The following is an 18,941-nucleotide window of genomic DNA, read 5'->3' as shown; positions in this document are numbered from 1 at the left end:
AGAACCACTTGACCCAGAATGTCGAAACTTAATATGATGATTTTGGGGTAACTCGATCAAAGGTCAAGGTCATAGTGGATTGAACATGGAAAACAGTTTCCAGTTCATAACTTGAGAACCACTAGGTCCACAATGTTGAAACTTAGTGGGATGATTGGACATGCCAAGTAGATGATCCCTATTGCAGCCAACCATCAGTGTCTCTTTGACTTTTGCTCCTGGCCCCTATTGACTTCTTGCCTGTATGACTAAGCATTGGGGGAGACATGCGTTTTTCTACAAAAGCATCTTCTAATTCTGCCTGCATCCTTTCCAGAATTATGTCCCTTTTTTAAGAAATTTTACAAAGTCCTATGTCATCTTCATTACTTAAGATATTTAGTTGAAACGTGCTGTACTTGCTCATGTTGTACATTAATGTGACAAAATGCCTGTTCTGTCTGCAATGTTTTCAGAATTATGCCCCTTTTTAACTTCAAAATATTTGGTTAAAATTTTTCAAAGATTTTAATAGCATGTCTTTTACTATGCATGTTTAAACTTCACACACTTTTATCAAGAAATAATAAGACAAGGTTACGGCATTAAGTCCCATAACTTTTACACTAACTTTAGTAAAATTATCCCCCTTCTTGGAAAATATCTAGATTGAAGTTTGGATACAAATTACTCTTTCCAAAGTCAATGCAGATATTGAAATAGAAATATTGTTCAAGTTATCGAGGTGGATAAAACTCTGAATTGTCATACCCCAACAGAGTGTAACTTCCCTTTACTGGTACAGTAGACACTGTCATTCCATATAAATTGAACAGAATTTCAGCAGTGTTAATCTTTTATGGTCCTAGGCTTATAGCAATTGAACTGTCCATTTGTCTGTCAGTCAGTACAAACCAGATTGCCTACAGCCCACATTTATGACCAGATTTAGTTGATGCTCGCACTAAACATTCCTTGTAGCGAGACCTTCAAACTGATCTATATTAAATGACCTTAACCCTCATATGACCTTCATCTTCAAACTTAAAACCTTAATAAACAACATTTTTGGCCAAACAGCCCGCATAAATGACCCAATTTAGTTCATACTCACACTCAACAGACCTTGTGGCAATACCTACAAAGTGACCTATATATAGATGACCTTGACCTTCCTATGATCTTCACCTTTAAGCGTAAAACCTATGAAAACATCTTAGGTCATACATTGGGGACATGATTTTTGTTTCATTAATTTTGTTGTAGAAATATGTTTTGAAATTTAGTTAAAAATAAAAACTAGTAAAACCCTGATAACACGTTTTCTACAGGTCTGAATTCTACATGAAACCTGGCCAGAATGTTTGTCTTTATAAAATGATGGTCAACATGGAAACTGAGTTATAAGTGGTCATGTTGAAAGTAACTGTGTCAAATAATGGAAAAACTGCGAACAGTCGAGTTACATGAAATGCTTCATTGAAGTAAATGAAACATGCTTTTAAGCATCCTTGCATAGAGCTCTCAAATTTGTTAAAATGATTTGACACCAAACTGTAGCCTTCAAGGTCAAATTCAAAAGAGCAACCCAGGGCTACATGGCTCTCTTGTTCATAAGAGTTAGATCCCAGTAAAAATTCAGTAACTGGTTCAGAAGTAAAACATACATCTTTACAGATGTATTTAAAGGCAGTTCATTTTGCAACAGTTTCTTGGTGAAGTGTGGGAGACCATGTTAATTAACGTTTGTAATATTTTTATGTAAAATAATTGTAACATCAATCTTAGAAGTTTTGAGTTTAATAGATTTATGAAATAAGCAGAAATGTACACATATTTGAATAAAGTTACCGGTTACTGAACAAATAAAAGTAAGCTTTCTGACATTAAAACATAAGGTTATGAAGGCGGATTACTTGTGGTAGGTAAAACATGTTTCGAGTCACAACTTTGTTCTTTCAAAGCAGCGTCTGTGCACACGATTCACATTAATTTCAAATAAGTACATATGTACAGCAATCTATTATCCTGTTGAAATCACAAGTCTTTTGTTGCTACTTTAGATCAAATACCTTGATGCACTTGTTATTGTACTCACTAATATACATCTGATTGCTTTCCTCACAAATAAGAACAGACCTTGGTTTGTTCACATGTTTCACGAAGAGTGGAATAACTTTTCTTGTAGTTGGAACTATCATACTCAACGTGTCGCCGTCGTGATCACAAACAACAATAGTTCCATCCCTTGTCACTACCAGTCCACTTGGTCCTTTCAGATTTTCAGCTATTTTAGTCTTCAGTTGTCCTTCGGCAGAATGTTCTTGCACTGTGTTATGTGTTTCATCGGACACAAAAATACTTTTACCATCTTTACTGAAACACAAATAACCAGGGAAATACGACCTGTTAGTTGGAAAGTCTGAATGATGCAGAATTTCCCCTTCCATATTCAGAACTTCAACCACAGCAGGATACGATGTGTATGATACTGCGATTTTACCATTATGGTAGTCTATTCCCTTACACCATGGCTTTACATCCAAAGTGTGACTTTCAGACAGACCTTCTGTTGTGTTCATAAATAGGATCTTGCCGACTACTGGTAAAGTTAATGCACTTTCATCTGCATTTATGATAGTTACATCCCATGGTGCTACTGGTGGTGAATACATATACCTGGAAACAATCTTGTTTTCTTGTATATTTAGAACTTTTAATGATTTGCTGCTGAAATCTGCAAGCAGAATTTCACCACTTGAAATAATAGCCATGCCTGTTATCAAACATTTACTCTCGTTTTCAGCTCGAACATTCAATTCCCTCAGGAAATGTGCCTTCATATCTGCTATTGTTTTCTTCTTTTTGACAGTGCATGTCTTAGTTGCTACAGAAAGTGCTCCAAAAGGGGACTGGGATACTTGCAGAGCCTTCAGGTCTTCAGATGGTTCAAATGAGTAACTATTTATTCTTTTCACTGACGATAAACTTTTGACTGATTCTTGATATGTCTCTAATCTTTTCTTTGCAAGTTTGACTGTCACAAAGAGCTGGTTGATCTTATCTTCATGCTGGTCTATTTTCTCTTGAAAAACCTTTACTTCAGATTCGATTGAATCACATTCTTTCAGTAGATCCTTTTGTACATCGACATCATTAGCATTAAGTTGTTCAACCTCGCTTAGAAGTTCTGCTTCAGTCTGGTCCAAGTAAGCGTTTAGCTCTTTCCGGAAATGTCTGATTTCGTCTACGATTTTGGCCTTCATGTCTGCAGCAGTTTTTAAATTTCCTTTCATTTCTTGTCTAACCAAATTGATTCTTCTCTCGATTTCCTCTATCGATTCTTTGATCATTTTAATTTCTCCACTGTTACCATAGTTACCAGATACATGAGAAACCAGCTCAACTTTACAGGTTTTATGATCTATAACCATACAATCCCCACACCCGACCGAATCATGTTGATGACAATAGTACTTCACGGTCTCTGACTTGTGAATATCGCACGGCTGTACGCACGGATCTGTTTTAACCGGGGAGGTCGGCATTTCATCTTTAGATTTGATCACGTGATTCTTTGTGACCGCCATTTTGCGATGAACCTTCAGACATGATGAACAGAAATACTCATTACAATTCTCACAGTATCCTTCCGCTGGAACTTCGTCACCTTCCCCACGACAAGGCTGGCATAGCTGCCCGCCATGATCCCGATCATTTCTCGACGTTTCTCTCCGTCCAGACACTTCCATTTTAATACACTTGACAAATATATCCGTAAATTAGCCGTAAATCCAGGTCGAATGTAGATCTAGATCGAGATCTATAACAAGATTAGAATATGTTCGCTGAACGTGTTATGTAAAACAGTTACGTTGAGAATAAATCCACATGTATAACAGTTTTTGAAAAATATATGCCCTATATATACACAGCTCTTATAAACTATTTATATATATAAACTCGTAGGTCAAAATGGGGGAAATAACACAGATCTATGCGTGTAGGGTTTGTAAGATAAAAGTAGTTATCTTTTCTTCTTAACTGCATATATGCGAATGTAGAAATATTAAAGGTTTTTGTTTCATTTATTTTTTCACTTGTTTAACTTTTCTGAACAAATTCGATATCCTTGCTTTTACCGCTGTCTCAGAACCATTAACAGAACTAATGTATAACATTTAGTGGAACAAGATGTACATTTTATTTAATGAATTATTTGACCCAAACAGAATACCATTCAATATCTTACTTTACATAGTTTGATTTTGACGCTAGAGTCTGCCAATTAGGGAAATCAGCATAATTTGCTTTGCCTTATTTAGACTAGAACCGCTACAGTACTGGTTGCGTGGTGAGTTCGGCTCTGACGATCCACTTTTTTTCATTGAAAAGTTTTGAGGTGTAACTACAGTCATTCCATTCTTTTAATGTTATTTTATAACTATATTTTTCAATTATTATTGTCATGAAAAAGTAAATTTCATTTTAAAACAAAATATCGTTGATAATGATAGTCTAGCCAGCTGTGTAAGCAGATTCCTTGAGTCCACAGTACACATTTTTTTATAGCCAAGGATTACATACGATTATAACTTATTTATTTGCACGTCTATACAGCACTAATATTTATTATGTATTCTATAAAACAGTTTATTCTTACTTCAAGAAAGATACTACAATCCATATTATCTCACTATATCTACATCTTTTTAGAAGATATGAATGCACATAACGCTATGTTAAAGATAAATATTCATAGAATAAAATACTAAAATCTGACGAATATCGAACCCACAGCCACAAAATGTAAAGACTGCATGATACTTATCTGTGCTGTCACGGCTATTAAGGATGTATCTGTGCTGTCACGGCTATTAAGGTGGTATCTGTGCTGTCACGGTTATTAGGGTGGTATCTTTGCTGTCACGGCTATTAAGGATGTATCTGTGCTGTCACGGCTATTAAGGTGGTATCTGTGCTGTCACGGTTATTAGGGTGGTATCTTTGCTGTCACGGCTATTAAGGTGGTATCTGTGCTGTCACGGCTATTAAGGTGGTACCACGGCTATTAAGGTGGTATCTGTGCTGTCACGGTTATTAAGATGGTATCTGTGCTGTCACGGTTATTAAGATGGTATCTGTGCTGTCACGGTTATTAAGGTGGTATCTGTGCTGTCACGGCTATTAAGGTGGTATCTGTGCTGTCACGGTTATTAAGATGGTATCTGTGCTGTCACGGTTATTAAGATGGTATCTGTGCTGTCACGGTTATTAAGATGGTATCTGTGCTGTCACGGCTATTAAGGTGGTATCTGTGCTGTCACGGTTATTAAGATGGTATCTGTGCTGTCACGGTTATTAAGGTGGTATCTGTGCTGTCACGGCTATTAAGGTGGTATCTGTGCTGTCACGGCTATTAAGGTGGTACACTTTTGTGTTGCTAAGATTAATCATTTAGTAAATAACGCCCCGTTCTATTACTAAAAGTACAAAACTTCTATTACTAAAAGTACAAAAGTTCTATTACTAAAAGTAATCGTGGTTTCGACTTTCACCATCGTAGTTTTGTGATTTCGCCATCGTGATTTCGATTTTCACTATCGTGGTTTCGACTTTTATCGTCGTAGTTTCATGATTTCGACTTTTGAGGTATGGGGTTCAGGAATTAAAATCTCGATGATCCAAACGGTGTGAGTTCAAAATAAAATGTCCTTCAATACACTGTACACAGTTCCTATACATGGAATCATATACTATGTAAGGCCAGAGTTTGTTGATTTTTCGTTACTCAGACCCTCCTGTCCTATTTTCTGTCATTTTCCAATAAAAAAATTGAAATTTCAAAAATTTCAATTTTTTTTTTAAGAACAATGATTGATGTTTTGCTGAGTTCTGATGATGACAACTCCAATATTTGTCAGTGCATTAGCTGTCAGTGTCATATATAGGCGCGATTTCCTCTCAAATGAAAGCGTCTTCCATATGTAAACAATTGTGTGAAGTTTAAGATTATCTTTGAACCATTTACAATATGCGATGAAAAAGCAAAATCCGGTATATCGACATTTAAACAATGAAACACAAGTTCTGTAAAGGCCAAGAAGATGAAAGCATTAAAAACTTTACGGTGTCTCAAATATATGCTAAATGTAACCGAATGTAAATAACAATGGCAACATTGAATGTGAATTTGTCATGCATTTGGGAAATAAAATATGATATGGGTAGAGGTATACTGAGGTGACCCAAGGAGCAACAAAGTGCTGCCGAACAAAGGAGTCATCCGATAAAGCTTTTGATCACTTATCGTCTGTTGTTTTACTGCCTTTTCCCCCCTCCTCCTGTTAACATTTTTCTGCCCAGAATACGAGTAACAAAAAATTAAAAAAACTCTGGCCTAACTGGACAACACACTGTTAACATTAAAAGTTTCAATTGTTACCGATAGGTGCATAGTTTTGTTAGTATTATGCACCTACGTGTATTTTGTTTCTTTTATTCAAGTGATTATATAATTAAATGAAAACCTGTGCCTTTGTTTGTGCACTTTTTGCTCATAGCTAAACTAATGTCTTTTAGCAATGGTTTAGGAACTTGTGGGTGGTTTGAAATACTTCGGCCAGTAATGAAGCAGTATTTTAAAATCTGTTTTGTTTAATCTGTTTTGTGATGCATTAACTCGTGGAAAAATATGCTTGATTCAGGAGGAATTAGTTTTATTCTTAGGTTATGAGTCTAACATTATCTGATATTTGATATAATTTAAAACTGTTTTAATAAGAGAATAATATAAATTGATTCCATTCTAGAATTGAAAATTTTGAAAATAAGCTGTTAACCTATAGATAACAAGAAATATCTTTAAAAACGATGGTCGGCGAATTGTAATAAGGAAAGAAGTTTATGAATTTTTCATCTAACATTCATCTTTCATCTAACATTTTTCAAATTGCAAAACTAAACACCGCACTTTTAACAATTTTAATGGTTCTCTTTTAATTTTTCGCAAATGTTTCGTAGGGTTGCAATTTTGTTTCGTTTATCCTTAGACGAATAATTACAGGAGTAGTTTGATGAAGATTCATGAAGCGGTTCATGAGAAGAGGTCATTAAACGTATTTATATTTTTAGCTAAATTGGTCCCTATCCCCATTTGTAACAAAATAGCAGGAGACCTTACGATATTGTTACACATCGAGTTTGATAAAAATCCATTACATTTTAGTGGTGCGAAGAAAGGCATATCTACTTTTAGCTATAGTGGTCCCTAATAGGGCCCAAGTTCCTTATTGAATAAATTTGGAAGAGGACCTTATAATGATGCTCCGGACCAAGTATGACAAAGATCCACCAAGCTGTTCATGAGACGCTGTATAAAGGCATTTCTAGTTTTAGCTCTAGCAGCCCCTAAAAGGGGTTAAATATCCCAGCTGAACAAAGTTGGCTGCGGGCCTAATAAAGATGCTACAAATCAAGTTTGATTAGAATACATGAGAAAAAAATCAATTAAAGGATTTTTTTTATTTATAATTTTTATTTCTAAAATAGGCCAACTGATCCCGCTTTAACAAAATTTAATGCATATTCGCTATTCATGAATCAGCCCGCCCGCTTAGCTCAGTAGGTAAGCGCGTTGGTCTACGGATCGCGGGGTCGTGAGTTCGATTCTCGGGCGGGGCGCATGTTCTCCGTGACTATTTGATAAACGACATTGTGTCTGAAATCATTAGTCCTCCACCTCTGATTCATGTGGAGAAGTTGGCAGTTACTAGCGAAGAACAGGTTTGTACTGGTACAGAATCCAGGAACACTGGTTAGGTTAACTGCCCGCCGTTACATGACTGAAATACTGTTGAAAAACGGCGTTAAAACCCAAAACAAACAAATATTCATGAATCTTTGGACAATGACGTCACACCTATAAAAAGTGAAGGTCATTATAATTATTTCAATATTTCTGTTTCATAAGCAAAGTTTGACCATAGTCATATCACATAGATAAACTGTATGCAGCGTACCTTCATTTCAGTGTAATGAGATTCAGTCATTATATAGCATATATATAATAAAACAGATTTCAACTGAGTTCAATATTTGCATACCGTACTAAAGAAAAATATTCATATATAATAAATCAGTTATAAAAATAATTTATAACAAATATATCAAAGCAAACAAGTACTCATTTTAATATGCAATCTGAATAAGTCACAAAAGCAAGAAACCTTTCATATACAGACGACAATTGTAACAAGGAAAATCTTTTAAAAAGCACTTCTCTGCATAAAAGACTCTTATTCATGTGATACGCAGACCGTATTCAGCTCTTTCTTTAATTTGATGTATGTTGAGATATATCAATATTCTTGCTAAATATACTGAGCCAAAGTTAGCTTTAAAACTGTTAACAGCGCCGTTTAGGATAAACGCTTTGTCTACATTTCACTCAGCGTAGCACAATCAACAGAGTGAAAGAAATTGACACTCTCGTCCAATCAGGCAGAGTGTTGCATAAATCTTCCATTTTGATAAATCTTCTATAATGCGTTATAAAATAGTTTGATTTGCAAACTGAAGTCACGTGGCATAGGTAACGAAAACGAATTTAGACGGCGTCGCCAAAAAACATTTCTTTGAAGGATATCTCTTTACCGAACTTATTTTACCATTTCCTCTTTAAGAAGGTGTTCCGCGTAAAATTTTGCAGTTTTATTAAATGTGCGCACTGTCGCTATGTACATGTATATGTATTTGATTCAAACTTCAAACCCCGCCTTTTGTTTATTAAATGTCACGTGTTTAAAATGATTTAAATATCATTCATCAATGGATTCCCTTTTTTACATTTTGCCATGGAGCTGTGGCAAACTGTTGCAAATGGAAGAGGGGGATGGGGGATTATTTTGGCATTTATGATAGTTTGGACTGTTTCGATCATGAATAAAATTACTTACATAATTATTCATCTACTTTATGAGGGCTCTTCCACTGTGTAAAACGTACTTTTGTAGTTCAAGAGGCCCTACTTTGAAAAAATGTTATTTTTAAGGACGCCAAAAAAAATTTCTTTGAAATCGTTTCATTGTGAAATTTTTTGCGAACGTTTCTGAATATTTAGTTCATCTTTCATAAATGTAACCGCACTCTCACATAGTAGGTTTATAGATGTATGAAGTTAATATACACATTCTGAATACAGTAACGATATGTTAGAAATACAAATAGAACAAAATAGAACTCCTTGTCATTACAACTGAGTTGTAAGGAAGCCTTTCTTCAGGTATATAGAGTCACAAAATTAATTTTACGAAAGTAAGTAGCTTTCAGCTGTAATCTATGAAATACAAACTAGACACCAGTTTAAATCTCAGCTCTTCTTCTCTCTGCCTACTTCAGATCAAATACTTTGATGTGCATATTATTGCACTCACTAATGTACATTTTACTGCTATCTTCACAAATAAGAACAGCTTCTGGGTTTTTCACATTCTTAACGAAGAGATACTGCAGTTTCCTTGTATCTGGAAATATCAAGGTCAATTTGTCATTATCGCCTCGATTGCAAACAACAATAGTTCCATCCTTTGTCACTGCCAGTCCACATGGCCCTTTTAGATTTTCAGATATTTTAGTCTTTAGTTGTCCGTCGGCAGAAAGTTCCCATACTGTGTTTCCTCCATTATCTGACACAAAAAAGCTTTTACCATCATTGCTGTAACCTAAATAATATAGGGTACAATTCACGCTCATTGGATAATCTGCATGATGCAGAATTTCCCCTTTCATATTTAAAACCTCTACTGCCGCAGGATAACATGTAAATGACACTACGATTTTACCATTATGATGATCAATTCCTCTACACCATTGTTTTACTTTTATGGTGTGACTCTCAGACAAACCTCCTCTTTTATTCATAAATAGGATCTTCCCAGGGACTGGTAGAGTGGTTGCACTATTATCTATGTTAATCGTGGTAACATCAAACGGTCCATGAGCGCAGCTGTACCTTGAAGTGATCCTGTTTTCACTTACGTTAATAATTTTCAGTGAATTGCTATTGTAATCTGCAAGCAGAATTTCATCACTTGAAATCATAGCCATGCCTGTTATCCGACATCCACTCTTATTTTCACCTCGAACATTCAATTCCCGCACAAATTGTGCCTTCTTATCTACTATTGTTTTCTTTTTTAGGTCAGCGCATATCTCGGTTACTACCGAAATGGCTCCGATAGGAGATTGGGACACCATTAGAGCCTGTATATCTTTAGATGGTACAAATGTACACCGGCTAATACTTTTCTCAGATGATAAACGTTTGACTGATTCTTTGTAAGTTACCAATCTTTCCTTTGCAAGTTTGGCTGTAACGAAGAGCTGGTTGACTTTATCTTCATGTTGGTCTATAGTCTGCTGAAATTGTTTCATTACAGTTTCCATTGAGTCACATTCTTTTAATCCTTGTTTTTGTACAACAACATCTTTGGCATTTAATTGTTCAACCTCGCTTAAAAGTTCTGCTTCAGCCTGGTCAAGGTGTGTATTTAGCTCTTTCCGGAAGAGTTTGATTTCTTTTACAATTCTGGCCTTCATGTCAGCTGCAGCATTAAAATTGTCTTTCATATCTTGCTTAACCGAACTGATTCTTCTCTCCATTTCCTCTATCTTTTCTTTGATCGTTTCAATTTCTCCACTGTTACCATAGTTACCGGATACATCAGACACCAACTCAACTTTGCAGGCTTTATGATCTATAACCATACAATCACCACAACCGACCGAATCATGTTTATGACAATAGTACTTTACTATCTCAGTCTTGTGGATATCACACGGCTCTACACAAGGATCTGACTGAATATTGGTTCTCGGCATGTCCACTTTCGATTTGATCACATGATTCTTAGTGACCGCCATTTTACGATGAACCTTTAGACATAATGAACAGAAGTATTCATTACAATTCTCACAGTAACCCTCCGCTGTAACTTCGTCACCTTCCCCATGACACGGCTGACACAGGATCTCATCTTTATCTCTACCGAGTCTTCGTCCTGATACTTCCATTTCTATTTATGTCACATTCATATTCATGTCTCTACATGCTGAAGCTGTAATATTTATTTAAGACGGTCATTAACTAATTAATTTCCTTTGTTAATCCATTTCAACTGTATTTTTTAATTTTAATCTTCTATCACAATATGTGTACTAGCTCTACTAGCATGAAAAAAGTATTGTTCATGTGTTCTGAAAAGATTAAGGTTTCGATGGAGGCCTTGAGAAACAAAAATCAAACAACACCAAATCATAGAAAGAAAGAGTTGTTTGACATGAAAATTGAACAGCATGTAAAACATGTATATTACTTTACGAAACAAGTGTCAGTATACTGATATAAATATTGAATTCCGGAAAAGGGCTGCCTAAAGGGACTCCACTTCCGGACAGTTAAACGCCTTTAAAAACTCACCATTTTCAAAGAACTGTTACACATGTTTGTTTTGATGCATTTGCAATAGCGTGCGAGTGGTGAAATTTCACATAACAAGGTGGAACACAGTTTTCAGCAATTGTTTCACAGGCACTTGGTTGCACTGATGGTATGTTGAAAATTCGCTTTTTAAAGAATCTTAAAAATTTGGTCTCAGGATAGATATAAAGATAAGGTATTGCACTCCGCCATTATCGGCCATTATCGGCAACGGAACTACGGTCGACTGGTTTTGCAAACGGTAGTAAGCCACTAATTTATCGTGGCGTGGTAACTAGAACTACCTAACTTATTTCATGCGTTAATATTACATATTAACTCTGTATTACTAAAACAGATCAATGGAAAAGACTGTAAAACGAACTGGAGTACATGTCGATTTTTGCCTACAGAGCCAGAACCATAACACAGACACGTCGACAAAGATTGTACAAGAATTATCATTACAATTTTCACAGAATTCATGATGGACCTCCAGAAATTTATAATTTTAACATGACATCATCGTACGTTAGGGATTCTAACTGACCAATCAGAGAGCTGCATTTTCGAGTACATGCCAGTTTCTACTTGGGTATAACGAAGTATATTTACAATGAAAATAAAGTAACTAGAAATAAATATCACACTATTTTAGATATCAAATTAAGATTTTTCAATGCACATGCTTCAGACGATGCAACAAACAACAAAACTTTGAAATTTTTTTCAAATATTATATGGATTTAATACCTTTATTTTAGTTTAAAGTTTGAGATTTTACAAAGGGGTCTACGATAAAGTCCGAGTGAAATGTAATAATCACCAAAGTGGAAATAATTATCATTGCGCAATGTTTTGGACATGATAAAATTATGAATGGTAATAACTGATTTGGTCTATTGCTGTACAGTTATTTTTTCCTGTCTCTTGACATGGTATTTTTCAAACATCTGATGTTGTTGGAGGAATACATAAGGTGTGCCTGCAGGTATAACTTCATTAGACACCTGGGTAGAACCACCAACCTTCCATGTACCAGGATAAATTTTTCAAGCGAAAGATTTCTACACCAAAGCAGGACTTATAATCCACACTGGTGAAGAGCATGTAAATGTTACTCCTCAGTTATGATGATAGTCTGTGTAAAATATTTACTTACCAGCAATATGTAGGGTTATGGAATAACCTTTTTGACATTTCACTGGTTTAAGACCACAAACACTATAATAATCTATTTCATTTTCAAATTTAAAATTATAAATCCGTATTTAAACAAATCAGCACTTTATCTTAAAGAAAAACTGACTTCAAAAACTTAAAATTCTATAGCCTTCTGAACATTGCCTCCATAATATCTGAAATTTCCATCGATAAAATGGATATTCTCAAATTGCTAGCTAACCTAAAACCAGACAAAGCTGCAGGACCAGACCATTTTTGTCCAGTTGCCCCCAGGAACTTAATGATGAAATTGTTGATGTTCTACTGGTAATCTTCCACATTTTTTCTTCTCAGGCACTGTTCCCACAAAATAGAGATAAGATTTTGTTTGTCCTCTATTCAAGAAGGGGGACCCACATGACTTGGCAAATTATCTGTTATATCATTCACTGTGTAAAACACTAGAACACATTTATGCATCCGATGTCTCTGTCCATCTTTCTTAACGTAACATTCTTTATGACCTCCAGCATGGCGTTTCTGAAGGAGATATTGTAAAACTCAACCAACTGAGTTAATAGGTGAGCTGATTAACAGCACTTCCAGTCGTAAACAAACTGACTTAATTGTACTCGACTTCAGTAAGACTTTTGTTAAGATCATGGTGTCTGTCCACAAGTCATCAAGCGGTATTATGCATTTCTACTTGATAGAAAGTCAATTTGTAGTTTTTGAGGGCGAAATTCCAAAGAAGTACCAATGGCATCTGGGTTTCCACAAGGTTCCATCCTTACACCTCAGTATTTTCTATTTTATATTAGCGATCTCCCATTTTCAATCAAGTCTCAAATCCGACATTTTGCCGACGATAATGTAGTATACATATACCTTATTATGATATCAATTCTGTGGATGGAAACAAAATCCTCCAGGAAAATCTTAACAAGCTAGAACAATGGGAAAATAAGTGGGACATGGAGTTTAATCCTTCTAAATTAGGTACTACATGTCACAAAAATCAAAGCTGTCATCAAAACCAAATATTTACTCCATGGCTATATTTTATAGTTAATTGTCAGTGCAAAATAGTGTGACAGATGTAAAATATCACTTAAATATCTTTAAATGCTAATAAACGCTTAATTTCATAATCATCGCAACAACAAATGAAAACGTCAAAACATAAGCATACAAATACTTGTCCGTCCACAGCTAGAATATGCATATACCATCTTGTCCCTAAGTAATACTATGGAATAACCTTGACCTTGTACAATAACCTGACCACAAAGTTTCAGATGTACTGTGGAATAATCTTGACCACCCTGACCTTGCAGCTTTCAAAGTGGTTGTAGCAACCATAAAGTATATACGTACTAGACCAGAGTGCTATGGGTTTTTTATCTTTTAATGCTTATTCTTTTTTAATCACACTTACCATGCTAACATTCCTTTAGCCTTTTCATTTTAGCTGATGTCGGACCCAACAGTCTTTTAGAACTCTTTTTCAACATAACTAGCAAGTCGACGTGTATCCCATGTCTCTATCAGTCGAGAGATGACTTGACATTATGAGAGAGAGAGAGAGAGAGAGAGAGAGAGAGAGAGAGAGAGAGAGAGAGAGAGAGAGAGAGAGGGAGGGGGAGAGAGAGAGAGAGAGATTTTTAATACCTGCCTGCAGCCACTTATGAAGTATATACCTACCTTTCATACAGAAATACATTTTCAATTTTTATAAATTAAATATCTGACATGTGCATTGTGAATAAGTTCTTTTTCTATAATTTAATGTTGTGAGCTTGTTTTTGACCTTGTGTAACATTTTTATTACATAGTTTAAAAAAAAAAGACAACAGTCTTGATCAACTCTCAAAAGCCGGAAATAATTTAGTGGTTCAAAACCTTTTCATTACCCGTCATACACCGGTCATACACTTCCGTTGCCTCGTCAGATATATACCTTATATGTAATAATATACCAAAACCTAAAATTTTAACTTTTTTAATAAAAGGGATTCACTTACAGTAAATAATGTTTTTGAATACAGGGAGCACTGGTGCACGTATTAAAACCAACAAACAGTAGGTACAGAAAAATACTATCAGTGCAACCAAGTGCCTGTGAATTGTTTATCATTATTTCTTTACATATGGCATTCATTTTCAAAGGGAGACAACTGTTCCCGATTATTTTAAGTACAAATGGCATTCATTTTCAGAGGGAAACAACTTTTTCCGATTATTTTAAGTAATCTTTGAGAAAAAGTTGTCTCCCTTTGAAAATGAATGCCATTTGTAAAGAAAAAAAGGTAAACAATTGCTGAAAACTATGTTCCACCTTGTTACGTGAAATTTCACCACTCGCACGCTATTGCAAATGCATCAAAACAAACATGTGTAACAGTTCTTTGAAAATGGTGAGTTTTTAAAGGCGTTTAACTGTCCGGAAGTGGAGCCCCTTTAGGCAGCCCTTTTCCGGAATTCAATGTTTATATCAGTATACTGACACTTGTTTCGTAAAGTAATATACATGTTTTACATGCTGTTCAATTTTCATGTCAAACAACTCTTTCTTTCTATGATTTGGTGTTGTTTGATTTTTGTTTCTCAAGGCCTCCATCGAAACCTTAAAACTTCTTGAAATATCTACGTCCCAATAAATAAACTAGGAAGTTTAACTTGTAGGTCAATATAAGGGAAGTAACGCAGATTTATGTTGGATCGTAAGATAAAGACAGTTACATTTTCTTTTTAATTTTGGAAATTATTCTGATGAAATCACATGCGCAATAATAAGCTTTGATAAAATCTATAAGAAACCATTTTTTAAAACAAATTTATATGATGTCCATTATTTGTGTACAATTATATTTATAGCGAGCGTAGCTCGCGAGCAATTGCGCTTCGCGCAACTGCGAGCGCGTAGCTCGCCTTACGGCAATGTGTAGGCGAATATAACAAAGGTGTGCCGAATGGGGCAAAGTGATGTAGCTGAAAAATTTTCCTCTCGTCTGGGCGCCGCCATTTTGGGTGCCGCCATTTTGTTCTACTTCCGTCAAAGTCGGGAAAATTTTTTTTTTTTAATTTTGTATTTGAGTTACAATCTCTATGTTCATTAGGTGTCTTTATTTTTAAAAAAAGTTATGCTATGGAAATAATTTCAATTTTGCTTTTATTTTACAAAGTACGTGTCCCTAGAGGACAGGTGCTCACAGGAAATGCTTTGTTGGCAGTGAATACAGAACTTCATTTGATTGCTGAATATTATCCATCACTCAAAAATAATGCAAGAAAGATTTCCAGTTGGTAGAAAAAAATATGATTTTCTTTTAAAAGATCAAGCATTGGCCAGAAAATGGGATAAAATATCATAAATAAGCATAAAGCCATAAGAACGCCACAAACAGGTAATGACGTCACCGTGACACCGGCTTTCCATAAATTTTGCAACGTATGATATTCGCTGTTACAGGTATAATGACACTAAATTTTTTGTTTCTTTTCAAGTGAATAGGTTCTCGGAATTGTTTTAAGCAGTGAATAGTTTCTTTGCCGTTTAAGCTACGCTCGCTCAGAGGCTTTGCCTTTTTCATATTATATGTATTTCGGAGAATGTAATAACTCTATCATGAAAAACAAAATATTGCATCATAATTCATTGGATTGTAAACATTTTGTTTTGTTTCAGAATACATGTATTCATAAAATTCTACAGGATAGTGAAAAATGTTCTCTTTATAGGGGATCGACCCCCCTGCGGTAACATGCGATATATACTGAATGAGATATACTTTCGAATTAAAAATTGTCTTCCGGCACGTGCACAGAGCGTCTGACTTCGGATTTTTTGGAAGGATACGCTTTTTCCTTGTGCGTAATAAGCGTCCACATAACTTGTCCGAACCGCAACGTCTTGCACATCAGTACAAATATGTGCAGTATTGTTTTTTATTCCAAAATCTACCTTTAAATTGATACAAACGCATATTTCTGGGCAAGCTGATGGACTGTAACGATTCCCGATTGAGGCATTGCCTTATTTCATATTATTCTTTTAGACATAATTAACTGACGTTGATATATGTCTTAATCATTCCGGGTTTGAATATGTGTTCGCATCTTAATCTATTATATACTCGTAATCATTATATCAATATAATCGAGTCATCATATGTACTTTTTTTGTAAATTGTTAATGCACCAAGGTCATCTAAACATTCCTATTAATATAGATTTTGACATTATACAAATATATAAATGGTAAATAACCTCTGGTAGAAAGCCTACATGTGTTGTCTTTGAAAGTGGATAATAGCCGTCATTGCCTTCTTTCATTTACATACCATTACACATTGACCAGTTTTGTGTGTGTGGACATGTCTTGGTGAATGAGTTTGTAACAACATGATGATATGAACTTGTTAACGATTTTTAGCTCGACTATTCAAAGAATAGTAGAGCTATTGGACTCACCCATGCGTCGGCGTCGGCGTCCCGATTTGGTTAAGGTTTTGTATGTAAGCTGGTATCTCAGTAACCACTTCTGGGAATGGATTGAAACTTCACACACTTATTCACTGTGATAAACTGACCTACATTGCACAGGTTCCATAACTCTATTTTGCCTTTTTACAAAATTATGTTTCTTTTTCGACTTAGAAATTCTTGGTTACGGTTTTGTATGTAAGCTGGTATCTCAGTACTCACTAATGGGAATGGATTGAAACTTCACACACTTGTTCACCGTCATAATTTGACATGCACTGTTCAGGTCCCATAACTCTGTTTTGCAGTTTTTCAAAATTATGTCCCTTTTTCAACTTAGCAGTTTTAGGTTTTTAAAAGTTTTTGTATGTAAGCTAGTTTTTCAGTATCCACTAATGGGAAAAGATTGAAACTTCACACACTCAGTCATGAGTATCAGTCATGAGCTGATAAGCACTGTGAAGGTTCCATAACCCTTTTCCCCATTTTAACAAAATTATGCCCCTTTTTCGACTTTTGTATTCATTCAGTTGACAAGGCTGTTGAATAGTCGAGCGTTGCTGTCCTCCGACAGCTCTTGTTATACTGGTAACAGGCACAGCAACATCGCAGATTAAGAGTTTTTGCCTCATATGTTATCGGAAAGAAATTTTAACACTCTCTTTCCATGAATGTAATTCTTACAATTATAGAGATAGTCCGAATGATGACTTTGGATAAAGACCCGATAAAGAATGCCGAAAAGATATGGCCATATATTGGCGCTTGTTTCAGTGCTGGTGGGGGTACCCGGCAGTCAACCTATACAGATCTTTAACTCCTTTAGAAATTACTTTTGGAATTTGGCTGGAGGTTATCTTCATCCTACCAAGATCTACGAGACGTATATTACTGTCTTCAAAAATGCCCAGGATTTTCAACACCACAAAACATACCACAGATTTTGAATAGCAGTCAAAATACCATGGTTATTATAGCCCAAGGAACAAAGCAAAAAAAAAGATCTCAATTACAATTCATAACACCAACTTAATGTATTGAACTTACAGAAGAAGAGGGAAGGGGATATTTAACAAATATTAAGTTAATGAACGTAGATCTTATCCTATACACTGGGACCAACTCTTTATATTTCAGTATAGAAATGCATGTGAGTCTTGTATTGCAGATGAAAGTTTGGTAGGGGACAACTTTGTATGGAAAAGTTAACAAGTGTACTAAATTATTAAGTACAATATCAAACTATTATCAGTTAAGGGATTAAGGGAATGTACTTCTATGAATTTACAGCAGTATTCAACATAGGCCAGCAAAACTGACCTGTTAAAGTGCCATTATTTTCACACTCTTAAAATGCTAACAGACCCCTAGCATACTTAATTTCTAAATATGGGTGTACCCCCTCCCCCTGTGCAATCTCAGCACATTTAGATTCAGGTGTTAAATTTACCTGTTCTGGCTTGTTTAATTTTTTACCAAAATCTAGCAGAAAAGACACAGGCGTGTAAGCTTTAGAACCTTCTGACAGCGGACTTGAGTTTTAAAACAGAGTTTTACAAAGATATAGACATTTACCCTTTTGATAAAATGTTTCAGGAACATCTGGTACTGACCATGTGTATAAAACATTACCTTGGGCATGCTACAGCCATTAGTTACCACATTTTACGAGTGTACTTCTTCAATATACAACAATCAGTACCTTTAGAACAGCATATGCAAAATTTCAAACTACAATATTGGCTATTATCCTAATAGCATTTCGGGCTTTATCTTCGAAATTTCTATTAACACTTGGGTCAGTATCCATCAACTACTACATAAGCTTATATAT

At 35.3% G+C, this 18,941-nt stretch overlaps 2 protein-coding genes across 2 annotated transcripts; both read right to left on the bottom strand.

Annotated features, from left to right (window-relative positions):
* Positions 1-2,033: 2,033 nt before the first annotated feature.
* Positions 2,034-3,731, bottom strand: LOC123525758 (protein wech-like). Its single transcript, XM_045304907.2, has one exon. It carries the CDS (start codon positions 3,729-3,731, stop codon positions 2,034-2,036), a length of 1,698 nt encoding a protein of 565 aa, XP_045160842.2.
* Positions 3,732-9,369: 5,638 nt separating this feature from the next.
* LOC128555898 (E3 ubiquitin-protein ligase TRIM71-like) lies at positions 9,370-11,052 on the bottom strand. The gene has a single exon (XM_053539701.1). It carries the CDS (start codon positions 11,050-11,052, stop codon positions 9,370-9,372), a length of 1,683 nt encoding a protein of 560 aa, XP_053395676.1.
* Between the last annotated feature and the right edge of the window lie 7,889 nt (positions 11,053-18,941).

The sequence above is a fragment of the Mercenaria mercenaria genome, chromosome 3 (genome assembly GCF_021730395.1).
Source record: "Mercenaria mercenaria strain notata chromosome 3, MADL_Memer_1, whole genome shotgun sequence".
Taxonomy (NCBI): Eukaryota; Metazoa; Mollusca; class Bivalvia; order Venerida; family Veneridae; genus Mercenaria; species Mercenaria mercenaria.
The sequence above is the reverse complement of the archived record's forward strand: the minus strand, read 5'-3'. Positions and strand labels throughout refer to the sequence as shown.